The sequence below is a fragment of the Sphaerodactylus townsendi genome, linkage group LG07, assembly GCF_021028975.2.
Source record: "Sphaerodactylus townsendi isolate TG3544 linkage group LG07, MPM_Stown_v2.3, whole genome shotgun sequence".
NCBI lineage: Eukaryota > Metazoa > Chordata > Lepidosauria > Squamata > Sphaerodactylidae > Sphaerodactylus > Sphaerodactylus townsendi.
Genome location: NC_059431.1, coordinates 98,399,846 through 98,419,233, shown reverse-complemented (window position 1 = coordinate 98,419,233; position 19,388 = coordinate 98,399,846). Strand labels below are relative to the sequence as shown.

The window sequence follows — 19,388 nt, the reverse complement described above, 5'->3', positions numbered from 1 at the left end:
CACAGAACTGGTGTTCCCATCATCATACAACACTCAGCACATTTGAGAAAAGCCATAAAGGCAGTAGGAAGACTTACAAATGGTCAGGGGGGAAACGGCATGAGTGGAAGTCCTTGTGGTAGGTGAAGGATGAGAATGGTCCCTTCGGCATTTGGCCCAGGGTCCTCCAAAACCTGGAATTGAAGCTGGCACCATGCTAGGCACTCATGTCTTTGGCAAAGATAACCAGGTCTTGTTTTGTCAAAATGAACAGTACATGACCTTTACCTTGTTGACTTAGCTGACTGTAAATTTTGACATCCACAAGGTTCTGACCTACTTGAAACCACCGCCGCTCTATAGTCTGTTCCAGTTTGTTGTACCACACCCTGGTAGAGCCTAAGAGGTAAGAACATAAGAACATAAGAAAGAGCCTGCTGGATCAGACCAGAGTCCATCTAGTCCAGCACTCTGCTACTCACAGTGGCCCACCAGGTACCTTTGGGAGCTCACATGCAGGATGTGAAAGCAATGGCCTTCTGCAGCTGTTGCTCCCCAGCACCTGGTCTGCTAAGGCATTTGCAATCTGAGATCAATGAGGATCAAGATTGGTAGCCATAGATAAACTTCTCCTCCATAAATCTGTTCAAGCCCCTTTTAAAGCTATCCAGGTTAGCGGCCATCACCACCTCCTGTAGCAGCATATTCTGCCAGGCACAGATTATTCATGCTGAGGATGCCTTGTCAATGTATACATGCATATAGCATTCTACCATTTTACATTTTCTTTTCGCAACGTTCAAGTTGCAGTTGATGCTGATGACTCACACGGTTTTCAAGGCAAGAAATAGTCAGAGGTAGTTAGACGTTGATTCCTCTGTGCAGCAAACCGGAACTTTCTCAGTGGCCTCCCATCCAAATACTAACCAGGGCTGACTGTGCTTAGTTCCGAAGTTCTGATCAGACTGTATTAGCCTGGGCCATCCAAGTCAGGGCACCACAGACTCCCTCAATTTCTAGGGAATAGCTAGAATCAAGGCCACCTAACTAGCTGAAGAAAAAGAAGACCGTTTGGATTTATACCCCACTTTTCTCAACTGTTAAGGAGTCTCAAAGCAGCTTACAAACTCCTTTCTCTTCCTCTCCCTACAACAGACACCTTGTGAGGAAGGTGGAGCTGAGAGAGTTCCGAAGAACTGTGACTAGCCCAAGGTCACCCAGCAGGAATGCAGAAGTGGTAAACAAATCTGGTTCACCAGAGTCTACTGCTCTTAACCGCTGCCCCATGCTGACTACACCAAGCACTGCATTGACACCCAAATAAATATCACTTAAAGCTTCTAACAAAGCATGAACTTCAGGTGAGTTCTACAAGACAAAAACTTAAAATCTCACTTCATCAGCAAACTTGCAGACTTTCTGGGTTCCTTGTTCTAACACTAGCAGAGGGAGGGGAGGGAGGGGTGGCATGGAAGGGAGGGGAGGGAGGGAGGGGTGGCATGCAAGGAAGGGGAGGGAAGGGGGCCCGGCATCTGGACCTGGCCCACCCACCCTAGCGGAGGGAGGGGTGGCAAGCATGGTGTCAAAAAACAGGTGTTGAGAGTTGCCCCAGACCCCTCTGCTACTCCCCAACACGGCCAGGTCCACAGACCTAGACCCCAAGATCTTGGTATCCAAGTTGCTTCCACTTGAGCATGAAGGTTGGTAACCTGGCATATCAGTAGAGGCCTTCGTCCCCCCAATACCTTGCTATACATTTATTTTAACATCCCATTAATGATGAAGTAGGTATTTCAAGCCTGCTTACCATTTCCTGGTGCAGTTGTCCAGACCATCATTCCCTCTCCAGCTGCAAAGAGTTTAAGACCACGCAGACTTCCCTGTACGACTCGGAATCGGGTGCCATCCAGTCGTATCCGTTCCACCACACCTTTGGCTGCAGCAAACAGTTAAAAGTCTTGTTGTGTACAGAGTATTGCATGAAAACCATCTCACTTGCTTCATAGAAAGCAGTTCCTCGCCTGTTAATATCAGCATGTTTTTGATAGTTAAAGGAATTGGATTGGCAGAATGCTAGGGTCTCTGAAAAAAGTACATGCTGCAAGTTTGGCTGCAGCTTTAGAACCTCCATATGGAAGTAGCAAGGTAGATCCTAACCCAGTGGTGGCGAACCTATGGCACGGGTGCCAGAGGTGGCACTCAGAGCCCTCTCTGTGGGCACGCAAAAACAGAGCCCGCTGGCCATACACATCTGGAGGCTGGCCTGGGCTGGAATTGTTATTAGCATTAAACCTACTAAGACCCTGGATTTTGGGGAAGCAGGACGTAGGTAACCCTGTTAAAGCACTGTTAAACCCCACTATTGATTTTCATGCACGAAGAACTGAAAAGTGTGATCCTTTGCAGAACCTGGGAGCAAAACGATTGCTGGCAATGGGGGGCTTTACTTCTGGATAGAACCCTCTCCCTAGGGTTGTGATTCACCCGTTGGAAGAGTTGCACAGTTGCTTCAAAGCAAAGCCACCGACTATCACCAAGCTTACTCCTGAGTAATGCACGCCTTGGAGCCAACTGTTTTTTCTAAACTAAAACCTAGTATTCAGGTTAAATTGCCGCGTGGGCACTTTGAGATAAATAAGTGGGTTTTGGGTTGCAATTTGGGCACTCGGTCTCAAAAAGGTTCGCCATCACTGTCCTAACCTTACCATTCCATGGAGTAAAGTTTAAATAATTACACATAACTTTTGCTTTTGACTCAGGTTTGAAGACTTCCTTCAACTTAAGAGGCTCTCCATTGGAGAAGGAGATGCTTAACTTGGTGGTAGGTTATTTAAAGAATGGTTGGATCTACCTCAACACAGCACTTTTTCAAGCACTTGCACAGCCCTTCATTTTGTGGATAGTCCTGTCTTTGTTCTTCCCATCTTCACCCATTATTTTCATAACCTACTTTTCTCCAAGAAGATTAAAAGACCGCCATGTCCCAGAACTAACTGGCTACTCTGTGCCACAAATACTTACTAGTTACCCTGATCAGCCCAGCACAGCCAGTTGCTGCATCTACTTCTCTCCAAGATCAAAAGACCCCCACGCCCCAGGACTAGCTGGCTACTTTGTGCCACAAACATTTACTACTTACCCTGATCAGCCCAGTATAGCCAGCTGCCTGCTTCTACTATGGATAAGCCAATAGGCTTCTGAGACCTCCTCCAAAGAACTCTCCTCCTGCTGCCATCCATGAAGGCACATTCTATCTTGGAACGGCCCTCAGGACCCAAGTCAGCCAAACACATTGTTGCAGTTGGGGGATGCAGTGCCATCGAAATCGGGCGGTGAAGCTCATCACCAATCACCACATATGAGTATTGGCCAGTTGCTGTTGCTACACTGATGGCTGGGCGCTTGTCAATCCAATAGATATTGCCGCTCAGCCAGTCTAGAGCTAAGGAGATCACAGCCCCCTCCACAGGTAGGACTTTCTTCAAGGAAGATCTTCCAGCATCTTTGATCGTTAGCATCTTGATGAAGTTACCCTCCCATTCAGCAAAATAAAAAGCTGAGTTGTGCACAGAGTAGTCTGTGACTGTCAGGGGAACAGTGTTGGTCAAAGGGAGAGTCATGTAGTTAGGAAGAGCTACCTCTCCAGAACTGGAAGAGAGCTTCTTCAAGTAGACCTAGGATAAGACAGCCCAACAGAACTAGGTTAGCTTTCAAATAGCTCACGATACTATCTGGCCTCCTCCCACTCCGGCTTCTCTGGTTTTGCTGAATTGCATCAACGATCCCATCAATGGCCGAATCCCCACTGAGAAATTAAATGCAGATACATCCAGGTTTCAAAAGAATCGGCATCTTTTCATCACAAATTCTCCCTCCCTGCTACAGCATGATTCTAGTGAAGACATCTATGTCTATCGCAGCTTCAAACAATGCTACACTCCCCACAAACACGCGATCGGCTTAGCAGGTCTATCCTGATTGGCTGTCGTGCTGCGCTGGGGTGGAAACTTTTTATTTGCACGAAAAGAATGTGCTAACATGCTAACGTTAGCACATAAGTAGCCCCACCTATCCAGCTTTCTTCTGAGTGGCTACCGTTCTCTTGTGCACACGGTTCAGCGGTGCCCATTCTCTCATGCACACGGCTCAACATTAGCCTCAGCCGGTGTGAAACCCCCCCCCCCCCAAAAGGCTGCACGCACACCGCGCACATCCCACTGCGCTCTGATTGGCCGGAAGCCCCCGCGTTACTCTCTACGGCAGGAAAATTGAATCTACATTTGACCCCCGATCCTCCCCACCGACATGGATTGGCGATGTGTTTTTTTAAAAGGTGCACATCCAAGCAGGTTCTTCAAAAACATGTGATAAGGGGGAGAGGGAGTGCCAGAACCGGGATGAATCTGTGTTCGGCAGTGCAACTGTGGGGAGTCTGTCGTGAAACCTGGATATTTCGCGTGAGTATAGTGGGGATTCCACCAATGTGAAAAACTGTGGGTTGCTGTTTCGTAATTAAGGTTTACATGTTATTTGAGATTGCTTGATGTTTTAATATTTATACTATTCATTTCCATTGTGCATCCAGCAAGTTAGATTAGAATAGAGATCCCCTCTCTTCACTTTCCTATCTAGAACAGAGTTCTCTAATAAAGATTCCTTATACTGGGTTTGAAACTATGAACTGGCCTCCAAGTTCTCAGCATATATGCATGCCTCTTGAAAGTTCTGCTGTGCTTTGCCTCTGGACGCTCAACTATAATGAAAAAGGTGTCCCTTACCAGGGAGAAATACCAGCACTTATGCAGGACTGGTAAAGGGGCAACCCAAGAGTCCAGACAGACATTTAGTTCTGGACAAACTGAATCCCCGCCCCCTCCTTTCTTAGCTAGTTTATATCAAAGCTCATTGAGAGCAGTACCTTTGTAATCACTGTGGAGGCAACCAGAAACATGAATGGAGACTGCTCTAGGGGGACACATGTTGATCTGTCACTGGAAAGCACAAGTTCACTTGGACAAAAACAGCTTCCTCTTTTGTCGGCATTCAACAGGCACAGATGTGAACAGCTGCTTCCTTCACAGGGGTTGGGTGCCGCTGGCCGAAGAACTCCATGCATTACCTGAGGGGAAAATGGTTTGCAAGTTGTAAAGCTTTGCTTGCATAGGGAGGTGGCTGAAAATATGAAGATCCTAGAACTGGGGTTGCCAATCTCCAGGTGGTGGCTGGAGATCTCCTGAGGTTACAACTGATCTCCAGGCAACAGAATCAGTTCCCCTGGGGGGAAAATGGCTGCTTTGGAAGGTAGGCTCTGTGGCCCTATACCCAGGTGAAGTCCCTCCCTTCTACAAACCCCATCCCCTCAGGCTCCGCCCCCAAAATCTCTAGGTATTTCTCAATCTGGTGCTGGCAACCCTACCTAGAACATAGAATCTTAGTGCTCACTGTAAGTTATTTGCTGAATCAATGAGCTCTATAGATGGGTGCCCAACTTTCCTGAGCGTGTGAATTCACTTGAAATGCACCTGAAATTCCGATAAGGCTTGGTGGGTTCAGAAAGAAAATGGGTGCAACAAAATGGCTGCCACAGGACCCAGAGCCGGCCACAAAATGATTGTGACATCAGCAACAGCACAGATCCTTGTGCTGTGGTAGCAGCTGCTGCCAAAGTGTGTTTTTTTTTTAAATCAACACAATTTCCAATAGCCAATCAGAAGCCTCTACCTGGCCCCAACCCCTTTTAAAAAACACCTGGGCAACCAAAAAAAGATGTTGGCAGGTGCTATGGAGTCCATGGACACTACACTGGGGACACTACAATACATTAATGCTGATCTGAATGGTATAGAAGGGGAAGTTCTTCCCTGGGTAAAGTTAGTTCTCTACATTCTATATGACAACCAAGCCCACCGCTCCTGCATGACCATCGTTTTAATGAGCCAGGCATTTTACAAAGGAAAATCTGGCCAATATTTTAAGAGAGCAATTGGAAACCTATTCATAAAACAATTTTAGAAGGTAGAATCATAGGATGGAACTCAAAATGTCACATTACATTTAATGCAAACAGTTCTCAATATGTTACATTACATTTAATGCAAACAGCAAGCTCTGAATGGTATTTTGACTTATCCCAAGCCAAGTTTCTCTTTAGCCAACTTCGAATTGTTATGCTGCTTAGCCAATTCTCAGTAAATCAGGGGTTTGTTCAGGCACTAGCTGACCTGGAGAAGCTTGTATTTATTTTTAGATCTCACTGCCATGCCAAGAGGCTAGACCTTTTGTCCCAAATTCTACCCTTACTATATTGTAAAGAGATCTTCACCACTTGAAATGTTGACAGTACCTTTAGCCCGTACGGCTGCCCATGACGCTTGATGAGGACTGCTCTGTTCTTGCCAGTCCTTTTGTTCACCTTCTGCACAGTTCTTGTTTTCATCTCGGACCAATAGACGTTATCCTCAAAGACTGTCACCGAGAAGGGACTGTGAATCTGAGGCAGCTGGAATACCTAAGAGGCAACATGCGAAGATGTCTCGAGCTGTTTGGGATTTTTAGAAGCCAGCGTGATTTGAGGTCCATCACTTCTGTGATGGATTGGTTGAGGTCCCTCCCCTTTGTGTCAGTCACCAAATTACTGCATGCCTGTGTGGTCTGTGTATGGAGTGCAGTTAACATCCAATTGGGACCCATGGAAGGCTGAAGAAGCCAGATAATAGGGGGAAAACAAGAAAGAAAAAATGTGCTACCATGTCAGAGAGACTGGAAGGTTCTCATCACAGGAGACTGTGTTATCTCAGAGCCTAGTTTTTTGGTGAATACTTTAAACAGGAGCTATTGTTACAGAGGCTGGTTTCTAGAGGGGCATCACACCTGAGAAGTCGGTTTACCTCAAAAGCATGTCTGACAACTGTTCCCTGCACCCAGGAACCGATAACTGAACTGTTACAACTGAGCATGATAAAAATGCTGTGTGCTACACTTGTATAAAGTTTCAAGCCTTTTTACATATATAGTTGTATATAGCTTTAAGTCTCAAATTTATTTAATCTAAGAAGGTTAATAAAGGTGCCCCCCCCTCTATTTTCCTCAAGCCTTATCTGAAATAGCTACATTTAGAAGTCATTGTGGCTCAGAATGTTGGGTGGAAGTTAGGGTAGAGACCATCATGCTACCTCTGATCAAATACTGGCAGCCTCAGAGCCCAGCCTACCTTGATCTCGTCAGAGTTTGGAAGCTAAGCAGGGTCATCGGTGGGGAAGATCACCCATGGATACCAAGGGTTGCTTTGCAGAGGAAGGCAATGGCAAACTATCTCTGCTCACTTTTTGCTATGAAAACTCCATGGTGCTGGGGTTACCATGAGTCATAGCATGCCATTAATACATTAAAATAACATTTAATATCCTGACCTTCACAACATCTCATGGTGTACACTCCCTCACTGCCATCTTTAACAATTTTTTAAAAACCAAATCCTGCCAAACCTTTCTACAACTAAGTAAAGTGTTAAAACTGAGTACTACAAGCAATAAGAACATAAGAACATAAGAACAAGCCAGCTGGATCAGACCAGTCCATCTAGTCCAGCTCTCTGCTACTCGCAGTGGCCCACCAGGTGCCTTTGGGAGCTCACATGCAGGATGTGAAAGCAATGGCCTTCTGCTGCTGCTGCTGCTGCTGCTCCCGAGCACCTGGTCTACTAAGGCATTTGCAATCTCAGATCAAAGAGGATCAAGATTGGTACCCATAGATCGACTTCTCCTCCATAAATCTGTCCAAGCCCCTTTTACAGCTATCCAGGTTAGTGGCCATCACCACCTCCTGTGGCAGCATATTCCAAACACCAATCACACGCGTGAAGAAGTGTTTCCTTTTATTAGTCCTAATTCTTCCCCCCAGCATTTTCAATGTATGCCCCCTGGTTCAATTGTCCTGGATTTCAAGAATGACCTCCCAAGCCTGGAGACAGGCAGGTTTATTGGCATGCTGTACCTTTATGTCTGTGCCATCCAACTTGGCTGATCCAAAGGAGTGAAGTTTGTCATCAGACCAGAAGATTCTCCAGCTCACGAGGTCAAGGGTTATGCTGGTGGGCCAGCCAAGTCCAGTGTCAATTAGTATTCTTCTGTTGTTTCCATCCATGCTGGCTTCCTCTATGTGGGGGTCACTTGTAATTTCAGCCCAATACATCATTCTAGGGAACACAAGGGTGTAAGGACACTGGTATAAGAGAAAGTTTGGTCATTATTGCTTGCATATTTCTAGGACAATTCATTGTATGGACTCTGAGTTCTACCTGCTACCATTTTAGAACAGACAAAGAAGTCCAGAGTTTGTGTTGCAAAGTCAGTGAAGCATACCCTAGCACTAGCTTCTTCCACAAGGATCCCAGGACATTTGCATACAAGAATTGTAACCAATTTGATCAAGCTACAACCGGGAAAAATATTCCCTTTAAAGGAGCTCTGTAGACAAGAAATGTGGGATAACGATGGGATAACTACGGGGTAACTAAATTATACACCCAGCACTTATTGGGTCAAAGGTGCACAATGAGACTTCAGATGTACATTGGGGAAACTCACCTTAAAAAGTACTAATTTGCTCAGTCCTGTGGGGCGGAGGGAAGAAAACTTCTGGTTGCCCCTCTTTGGATATGAGACTTCTTGTCATTTTCCTCTGGCTCCATGCATCCTAGGAAGGACACAAGGAACCAGAGAAAAGGGGTGAAACCCCTGCAACTCTTCTGCTGGCAAAAGAGGAGTGTGAGAGAGTCCTGGAACCCCTTCTCCCTCCTTGTAGCACTGAGGAAATGGGCAGTACTTCAGGGGTGTTCCCCCAATGTACATTTGAATGAGAGTCTGATTGCTCACCTATGGCCTGACAAATCAAGCACATCACATAGTTAGGTCCTAAGTTCACCCACATCACAAGCAGACATGCTCCTAACCATCTACAAAAAAGTGAAGCCGATCCAAGCTACTCATCTGGGCCATGTATTTCATTTGACCACATTAACACGGTGGATTAGACCTGTACTTTATTTTTTTCTATTCATTGATCGGTCAGTGCGAGCTGAACATACTCTACAATCATTTTTAGTTCCTTGGCTCTCAGGTGAATATAAGGAATTGTCTTATACCAGTTCAGACCACTGATCTATCATAGTTAATACTGTCTACTCTGAGAGGCAGAAACTTTCCAGAATCTTAGGCAGATATCTTTCATATAATCTACCACCCAAGCGTTTCAGACAGGAGATGCTGGGTATTGAATTTAGGACTTCCGACATGCAAAGCTGGTGGTAGAGCACCAAGTCAACCCCACCGTATCACACCTTGATGAGAGGCATGTCTTCCATGCAGGTTTGAGCCTCGGCCCAACTCTTAGGGAAACTGCATTGCTTCTGTTGATCCCAAACGGAATTCGACATGACAAACTCTTATTTGCTTCCAGTAGACTAGGGGTCTCCAACCTATGGTCCTCCAGATGCTCATAGGCTGCAGTTCCCATCAGCACTGCCAACTGGCAATGCTGGAAGGGGCTGATGGGAATCGTAGTCCATGAACATCTGGAGGGTCATAGGTTGGAGACCCCTGATGTAGACAATCCCTATAAACTTAAACATTCACCCAGTCAGCTGCAGCTGCAAATTCTTAAAACTTTGCCTTCATCTGCATCTTCTTTGAGGGAAAACGAGGAAGGCATGCATAGCTTGGGAGACCACACTAGATTCTCACAAGCTATTCCAGCAACAAGCAGCATCCACAGGTCATGGCTTCAAAATCTTACCCATCCAATGGATGAAGAGCCAGTGAGCGAGGCTGGTCCAAGTCTTCCTCAAGAACCACGGTGTATTCTGGATTTCTTCTCCAAGTACCATTCAGCTTTGTAGCCAAGATTTGTCCAGCTGTCCCATCAGTCCAGTAGAGATTTCTTCCTATCCAATCAACAGCTATACAATCAGACCTTATTCCTGGAAAATAAAACAGAAATTTCAGGGGTTTGTCGATTGTACTTATTCTATGTAATCTGCCTTGAGTTCTAGTGAGGAAGGCACATTAAACAAAGTGGGACGTTGAAAATATAGTACATAGAATTTGACTTGACATGGAAACCAACCAGAGGTGAAGCACAGTACAGGTAAGTAACATGACACATTACATAACCGCAAGATTATATAGTGCAAACCTACTTACAGCAACAGGTAGTATGAGCTATAACCAGTGGTACAGTCTATAGCCCCTAAACCTTTTATCTTAAAACTTCCTTTTCAGTTGTATTGTTACGCAGTAGACCTATTTCCTGTGTAATACATGGGTGAAGCATGAGTCCGTTGTATTTATTTCCTTTACGTTCTAGGACAAGTAAATAAATTAGCGTTTATCAATAAGTGGTGCACCTTTGGGTAGCTCTATCAGGTTTTCAGTAGTTTGATAGCTTGATTATATTACACCAGTTATTAGAGCATCCTTTCTGAAGTCCGGCCTTTGCATGCAAATTTTGTAGGCCTCAGGTTTTGGCAGCTGAACGCCACTCGTCAGTCTAGTGCCATAGCTTACGTTTAGTCTTTTGCACAGTGGTGGCAGTTTTTGCCAAAGCCATGTTTTTTAAAAATCTGCTCAACCAATCAAACCTCAGCCCCTTCCATACAACCAAAACAAAATGTTCCTTTGTGGAGTCCTGCATGGTTTTTACCCCAAAACGTTCTGAAAATGTTTTATATGAAGCCTGGAAATGTTTTGTATGCTGCCTGGAAATAAACATTTTATTTCCAGCCTGGAAATGTTTTATATTCTTTAACCTTAAAATGTTTTTAAAACCTTTTAATGGCTGTACTATCTGTGCTATCATTTCATAGCTGTTTTCTATGCCTCACTGCCATCCCCAAACCTTTGGCCCAATGCCATTTTCTATCACGTCACTGAGCTTGCTCCATTCCTTCTCACCTAATTATTTTCATCGTTGCTGGGTTCTTTTTATTTTGGGAGGGTTAAATCTTTGAAGTTTTGATTATACAAGCTACGGGAATCACAGCACAAGGCACTGAAGAATCAATTCCATGGAAAAAATTGAAAAAAAAAACCAAAATGGCAGCCAGGAATTGTTTCAAGGGGTGAGTGTGGACAAATGGAGGGGGGGGGTCAAAAAAGTTTTGCAAATGTTCTGCAAACATTTTAAGGGGCTTGTGCGGAATAGGCCCTCTAACTGTCAATCAGAAGCCTTGCTGGACAAAAGCCCCACCAGGCCATACTCATGTTCTAAAAACACTTGGCAGAAACCACGGCACCCACAGGCACCAATTTTGGAACCCCTGACCTAAAAGCATCTGATAAGCTTGGACCCTCAGCCTAAGCACTACTCAGAAAAAAACTTCAATAGCAAAACAAATTCAACATGTTAATACCCATCCTCAATCTCCACTTGCTTATTGCCACCTAGTTTAAGGTATTAGAGGAAGCTTGTTTGACTTGTAGGAAGGCAGTTATATTTCTGCAGCACTTCCTAGACTGCTGTACACTTACCTCCTATCTTCTCAACTATCTTCTAAAATTCAGGTGGCCCTGCTATATTTCATTGCTTTCAGCTTAGCTTGGGAAGCACTGTATTCAAGTGGCTACTATGAGTCAGATTGAAGTTTAAGATGAAATCTATATACATTTGGTAGACTTTATCAAGACTTCAAGTCAGCATACCTTAGTCCAATTTGGTTCTTCATAAAGATGCCGGAACACTGGAAAAAAGACCTACCTTTTACTAAACTCCCCCTTTCCTTGGTTTTTGTGTTCATCCACTTAATACTTTTTGCATTAAGATCCATCCAGAATATTTTCTGGTCCACCAAGTCATAGTCAATGGAAAAAATAATCAAGTCTTTCTCTGTCGTCAAGATAACATCCTCCTTCATGCTCCTCAGTCCATAGAGGATCAAGTCAAACTGGACTGCAACTAGCAGCATTGGCTCAGAGCCTACAGCAAAGACAGATGAGAGTTTGTGTTGGGATTCACCAACTTAATACCGTCATGGACCATCAGTCACTTCCTGAATAGGCTTCATTTGATCTCTACCTCTGGACCACAGTAAGTGCTCTGTGGTCTTCATACTTGAGCCAGTTGCTAGACCAAAAAATGGCTACGACCATGATTTTCTGTTCAAATGGATTTAGTAGTGCTGTGTTTAGTGTTATATCTACACAATAATGTGTAGGTATGGTTGCTAGTTCTGGTTTAAGAGTGGTGCCTGGGGAAGTGGGAGTAGGGAAGGAACTCAGCAGGGATGCGATGTCAAAGACTCCGCCCTACAAAGGTACCATTTTCGGCAAGACACCCAATCTCTGTCGCCTGGAGATCATCTCTATTTGGGAGAACTCCAGGGCTCACCTCGATGTTGGTCACTATTTATAGACTTCAGTTGTAGTATAGATTTAAGAGATTATCATCTTTATTCTTTATGCCTAGAAAGATGACGTCATTTACACCCAAGTTGTTCACTGATTTTCTTAGCAAACACTAGATTTCTCCCATTTGCCAGCACTTGAACTCTAGTGGTAAATGATGCTTTTAGGGTAGACAACTCCAGGTACAGGTCAAAGATTATGGGTCAGTTTACAGGCTGTTCAATGTAACCTCTCACCACCAGTATTCAGCTAGCAAGAGGAATTGTGGTAGTTCTTTCATTTCCAGGGCTTTCTTCCAAAAATCCATAGATGAATGAATAGATTCAAACTAATCAGCAACCGGAACCAGGAACAGTAAAAGAATTTTGCTGATTCCAAACAACTTTGCTTTATTTTAAGCCATGCCAGAAGAACCAAGCTACCCCCAAACAGATTCTTACCGCCTACTTTGCACGTGTGGCGATCCGGTTCCAGCAAGTATCCAGGATGGCAAATGCACTTGTAGGCACCAACTGCATTGAGACACGTCTGGCTGCATGTCTCCTCATATGTCGGATCTTTGCATTCATTGATATCTCTGCAAGAACGTCCATCCCGGCTTAGCCTGAACCCCTTATTGCAAGCACATTTCTGAAAGCAAGAACACACATTGGAAGGCCCCAATTACTGTTATCTGCTGAAGATCTAGACAAAGTCTTCTCAGCTGTAGTGAGGTGCCTGAACTTTGATTCTCAGCAGCATCAATGCTAGGAAATGTAGCAACAACAGTACAGTAAGTAACTGAAAGGCTCCAAGCAGAACAGAAAGTTTAGTGACTATAGACAGAGAATCTGTCAATCAATCTCCAAAAAGGTATGCCCTGGGAATGGTCTTATCAAGAAATCTGTCCCTAGGAACTGAATATAAGGGGCAGACCAGGACATAATGAGGAAGATCCTCCAAGGCAGAGCTCAGTGTTTGACAGTATCGCCCCCTGAGCACAGCAGATGGCAATGTTTGAAATCATAATGATTTCATTCTTAAGTTATTTATTGATATGTTTACCAACTATAAAGCTCTAGAGCAGGGGTCTGCAACCTGCGGCTCTCCAGCTGTTCCTGGACTACAATTCCCATCAGCCCCTGCCAGCATAGACCCCTGCTCTAGAGTGATCTCTCTTAATTACACCACACCACAGGGCAGCTTTTGACTGAGAGACCAGCCCACCTTAGTGGGGCCAACCCACCTTAGCTTCTAAGATCTGAGGAGATCGGGCAAGCCTGGGCCATCCAGGTCAGGGCATCTTCTGTACCACAGTAGTACAAAAAAGCCTTGCCTTCCTTCAACATCTGTTCATCCCAAGAAGGTGAAAGAGTGAATGCTCTCAAGAAAAAACCCTTCGTCCTAGTGGATTGCCACTCATTTGCCCCATTACAGTCCCCAGTTTCCAATTTAACAAGGTGTTTTAAGTACTGAACACTGCTAACTTACAGGCCCGGCAGGCGTCTTGTAACAAATCTGGGAGCAAGATCTTTGGCATGGTATGGCACACCTTCCACCTTCATCCGATCCATTCACACAATCTCGGATCCCATCACAGACACGAGTGTAATGAATACAGGTTGTGTCACACTGGAACTCATAACCTTTGCACTTCCTGGGCTTACCTAGGGTGAAGGAAACGTTTAACAAGAAAGTCTCTGCGCAGGAAAGGGTTGGCATACCCCTCCCAATTCATTATGCTTGAACTGTGCCTCCTACCGCCTTGAGGCAAACTTGCATTTCAAGATCCAGATTTGGATCTCCATGGTTCTGGAGGAGCAACTGGCCCCTCACTGTTTCAAAGAATATGCAGAAGTATTCAGGAGGACATTCTGAGAGGGACTGGAACTGCAGTATAATGGAAGAGCTCAAGATCTTGCTTGTATAAGGGAATAGGACTAAAGAACACTGCAATGTTTATTGCATCTCTCACCTTGTTTCGCATTGCCTTCCACCTTAATAACCTATCTCCGGCACTCTAGTACGCCATGCCTTAGACTAGCTTCTTGTTAGTTTGCACTGTTTCCCAATGTCATAATTGAATGATGTATATCCCACTACACCTCTTACGCAACCTGAATCGTTTTTATTTTTTGTAAGCTGCCTTGCATCTTTGTAAAGAAGGTAGGGATAAATGAAGGGATATTAAAAAAAAACAGCTTCAGAGTTTCTCAAAGTCAGTGAGTGGCAGAAAAGGCAATCAATGGTGAGGAAGTTAAAGGCAGGTTTACCAGCTCAGGTTAGAAAAGTCAGCTGGAATGTCTGATTAGACGTTTTTTTCCCATCAGAAACACCATTTGTGAAGCATCGTCCCTGGGGAGGTACAGGTAGGCAACCAGGATCTTATCAGGCCCACCTGAACACTGGCCTCAAATTGGTTCAGGGATTTTTGGCGCAGACCTGCCCCGCAACCTACTTTGCTGTAGCTTCAGCGTTCATTTTGAGAACCACTTGCCATTTTTATTTCCTCCACTACAGATGATGGATTTCAAGAGGTTTTTCCCCTTTACGGATTAAGCACTAATTGGGCCAAGTGCAATTACTGCAGTGGTTCTCAACCTTCCTAATGTCGTGACCCTTTAATACAGTTCCTCATGTTGTGGTGACCCCCAACCCTAACATTTATCTATTTTACAGATGGAGCACACTGATGCAGAGAGTCTTAGGCGACCCCTGTGAAAGATCGTTCGACCCCCAAAGAGGTCCCGACCCCCAGGTTGAGAACCACTGAGCTAGAGGCTGAGCCATCAGCCAATGCCCATCAGAGCCCCAGTAATGAAGCGCAGAGGCCAGGGGAGGGGTGAGCTTACATGTCATCTCATCACTCCCATCTTTGCAGTCTTCCTCCCCATCACACAACCAGAAGTCAGGGATGCATTCCTGGCTGGTGCATCGCCACTCCTTGATGGCACACTGCACTTCTCCAGATTCACAGTCCTGCAAGGAAACAACAATCAGGTGAACTCAGGTGTATCCTTGATTAGTATCACAAAGGAGAAGTCAGACATTGCTGATCTGGCTACAAAAGAGGCCTACGGCAGTATGCTGACAGCCTTCGCTTTCATTTGCACAAGCCTCTTGTTATAACTGGAAATATAAGCTTTGAAACTGTAGCACTGTGAATGCAACCTCTAACAATGGTTCATGTCCACCACATGCTGCTATGCTGTAGCTCAGAACTGACAATGTGCTTCAGGGAAAGCAAAATGACCACATGAGTGCACTACTAAACCAAAGTCACTAGTGATACCTGCTCATCAAATCCATCTTTGCAGTCCATGTCCCCATCACACTTCCATGCCTCTAGGACGCACTCTCCAGTTCTCAGGCACCTGAATTCATCTGAACGGCACTTTTGGAGTTTGGGGATGATGCAGCCTTCTTCATCCGAGTGGTCCTTGCAGTCATAGTCTCCATCACAGCGGAAGGAGTAAGAAACACACTGGCCAGTTTTACACTGGAATTCCTGTTCTGTGCACTCCTCTTGAACTGAAAGCAAACACAGCCTTTAGCCTTACATGGCTTCCTGAAAGTCACTTGCACAGGCTCTGTTGGTGGTCTTGGACCCCAAGTTACAAAGTTAGGAGTTTTAAAGTTGTTTTCAAGTTTTGAAGTTTTAAATGTTTTAAATGTATTTATACTGGTTTGTATTTGGAAGTGTAAAGGCGGCATACTGACCAATAAATAAATAAATAAATACCAGATCAACATGCCTGGTTAGACAAAGGCTGACAAGATACAAATTTAAGTTATTAGGAGTATGGGATACAAACTATATGGCAGTGTCACCTGGGGCCTGACTGACCTCCCTCAGTGTCCCTCTGTGGAGATCATGCGCTTTCCTATGTTGCAGGAAGATACTGACAAAATAATATGTTTCCTTTTGCCAGTTGCAATCAACGTTTAAGCAGCTTCGGTGTTCTTCGGAATTCAAAAAGGTGAGGTCAGCAACATGAAGTACTTCCTTAAAGTGTTCTGGAAACCCAGTGACTCACTTTTGGGCATGAATTTTTATTGTTACTATCGTATGTTTGAAGAACCACTAAAACACAACAGTTTGGACTTCAATAATGTCAATTATTTATCTTTATCCACAACCAACACATTAAGTTCCCCCTCCTGGGCAGTTCAACCCAGGAACATATAATGTTATAATTATAAGGCGGCACTGGGTGGGGTTGGGGGAGTAATTTGAATGGGTGGATTTTTATTATTTATCACTAGAGGTATATTTTTTGTATGTCTCAGCCGCCCTGAGCCCATCCATGGACAGAAAAAGGCAGGGTATAAATTCAATAAAATAAACTAAAAAATAGTTACGTGCAATCAAGTTACAACCAACTTATGGTAAACTCTTAAAGGGTTTTCAAGGCAGGAGACTAGCAGTGGTGGCTTGCCTTGGTCTTCCGCTGCAGAGCAACCCTGGTTTTCCTCGGTGGCCTCCCATCCAAGCACTAACCAGGGTTGACCCTGATTAGCTTCTGAGCTCGGGCTATTCTCAGCTATTCAGGCTGCTAAGAGTTCACTATATTAAGAAGAAGAAGAGTTGGATTTATATCCCCCTGCTTTCTCTCCTGCAAGGAGACTCAAAGGGGCTTACAAACTCCTTTCCCTTCCCCCCCTCACAACAAACACCCTGTGAGGTGGATGAGGTTGAAAGAGCTCAGAAGAACTGTGACTAGCCCAAAGTCACCCAGCTGGCCTGTGTTGGAGTGCACAGGCTAATCTGAATTCCCCAAATAAGTCTCCACAGCTCAGGCGGCAGCGGGGAATCAAACCTGGTTCCTCCAGATTAGAGTGCACCTGCTCTTAACCACTACGCCACTGCTAAATATTAGATTTAGTCAACCTTATTTGCTTTCATTAGAGTTCCACTGGAAGTTTAATTTCTTCCAGTGAAATTTAAATGGAAGGATAGTGGATCGAGCTTGCAATACCATGCATTGACCACTTTATTATGGGAGCAAGCAGAAGGAATGCCTTACCAACAACTTCTGCATATGAGCAGATATGAGATTTGGGAAGGTTCACCTGTTTCACCTGTTGCCAGCTTGGAGAGCTCAACCCTAATCTAGCAATTCGATGCCGCAAAGGCATTACTCTTTCCCAAGCTGAATGATTAAATGCAAAATCTTGCAAACTAGTTCACTTTTTTTTAAGCTAAGAAAAAGTTCACTGTGTGGGCTCGTATACAAGGCTGTGGCACAAGGAAGCTGGTTAAATCAAGCCAGCCTCCACAGAAGACACAAGCTCATTAAGGGAAGGCCAGCATTTCATCCAAGTTACAGTTTGTAAAGACTGCCACTGCCTTCTATAGGGGCTATTGATCAAATGTCCCTGTTGAGAAATCCCTGTGCCTGCTAGGTGCAAATACCCCAAGGTCTCCTTACCACAGCTCTGTTCATCCTTCTGGTCAAGGCAATCTGGAGAACCATCACACAGCCAGCTCTCAGGCACACAATGTGAGTCGTTGTCACAGCGCAGGGCACACTCTGCTGTCGCCACCCAGCAGCTGGATTCATCGGAGCCATCCGGACAGTGCGGAAAGCCATCACAGCGATATCGCTCCTCAATGCACTTGTTGCCGCTCTCACATTCAAACATTCCTTTTGGAGAATGACAAGAGTTTTGCATATTAAGGTTTGCAGGTTAAAAAGGGAGGTAGGAGAGTGGTTAACTACCGAGATGCCAGCTGAAGGGGGAAACAGTTGAGCATCACAGCCAAGTGCTACTTGCAGCTCTTGTAGGATTATGTGGGAAGCTGGGAGGGCAGAGAAGGTGGTCTTCAGAACTACAGCAGGATCAAACCATTGCCTGTAACCATTAACAGAACTTAATACATGCTTATGAAGCAGGAACAAAGAAGAGTTTGGATTTATACTGCATCTTTCCCTCCTGTAAGGAGATTCAACGTGGCTTACAAGCTCCTTTCCCTTCCTCTCCCCGCAACTGACACCTTGTGTGGTAGGTGGGGCTGAGAGAGTTCCTAGAGAACTGTGACTAGCCCAAGGTCACCCAGCAGGAATGTAGGAGTGTGGAAACACATCTGGTTCACCAGATAAGCCTCTGGCACTCAGGTGGAGAAGTGGGGAATCAAACCCGGTTCTCCAGATGAGAATCCATCTGCTCTTAACCACTACACCATGCTGGCTCTCACAAGTTTTGCCCATAGGAGTTCAGCATCTATGCTTATTACTTTAACAGCTTGAATCTTTCCATTACAGAATGCAAATTTATTTCATTAGAAGATGTTCTGGAAAAGTCTTAATGGACTATGGTTTTCGAAAGTCTTAATCTCGTGACAGGTATTTTTGCTCAGACCAAGCTATTTTGATGAAGCTGAGAAGCTTTTATTAGCAAACCATAATTCTCCCTAAAACCTTAAATACCTAAGCTGAGGATATCATACTTTGGTCACATTAGGAAAAGACTCTCTGGAAAGACAATAATGCTAGGAAAAGTTGCAGGAAGCAGGAAAAGAGGATGGCTCAATGCTGAGATGGATAGATTCAATAAAGGAAGGAATGGACCTCAGTCTGAAAGACCTGAGCAAGGCTGTGAACAGCAGAACATTTTGAACATTAATTCAAAGGGCTGCCATAAGTCAGAGATGACTAACTGGCATGCAACACTCAAACAAAAATTCTTTCTTTGGCTGGCTGCTATTTTAAGCCTGACTGGCCAACTGGTTGAAGGAAAAGCAATCCCATCCAACCTGTTTGTCATCTCTCCCTCAGTTCTTGTTCCAGCTTCAAGGTGTTCATCAAGCATAAATGACTAGACTTCTGAATGCTTCATAATCAGGTTTGCTGTAACCCCTGTCCTCCTTTCAGTATGAACAAGACCACTGTACAGAACCCCCACCCCATTTTAGCAGAAGTAGTTGGTCAGCTCCACACATGCCTCTCTAAACATAAGAACATAATAACTAGCCTGCTGGATCAGACCAGAGTCCATCTAGTCCAGCATTCTGCTACTCGCAGTGGCCCA

At 44.8% G+C, this 19,388-nt stretch overlaps 1 protein-coding gene across 1 annotated transcript in view; it reads right to left on the bottom strand.

Moving 5' to 3' along the window:
* LOC125436159 (low-density lipoprotein receptor-related protein 2-like) overlaps window positions 1-19,388 on the bottom strand; it is a 46,940-nt gene that overhangs the window by 4,307 nt on the left and 23,245 nt on the right. The window contains exons 14-26 of the mRNA XM_048502873.1: window positions 17,789-18,004; window positions 15,649-15,887; window positions 15,209-15,335; window positions 13,848-14,023; window positions 12,818-13,007; window positions 11,731-11,949; window positions 9,772-9,955; window positions 7,972-8,173; window positions 6,323-6,487; window positions 4,898-5,098; window positions 3,119-3,653; window positions 1,787-1,915; window positions 268-378 (exon numbers count right to left, since the gene is read on the bottom strand). Coding sequence (XP_048358830.1) covers window positions 268-378; window positions 1,787-1,915; window positions 3,119-3,653; window positions 4,898-5,098; window positions 6,323-6,487; window positions 7,972-8,173; window positions 9,772-9,955; window positions 11,731-11,949; window positions 12,818-13,007; window positions 13,848-14,023; window positions 15,209-15,335; window positions 15,649-15,887; window positions 17,789-18,004 — 2,694 coding nt within the window. The remainder of the gene's footprint in view (window positions 1-267; window positions 379-1,786; window positions 1,916-3,118; window positions 3,654-4,897; window positions 5,099-6,322; window positions 6,488-7,971; window positions 8,174-9,771; window positions 9,956-11,730; window positions 11,950-12,817; window positions 13,008-13,847; window positions 14,024-15,208; window positions 15,336-15,648; window positions 15,888-17,788; window positions 18,005-19,388) is intronic.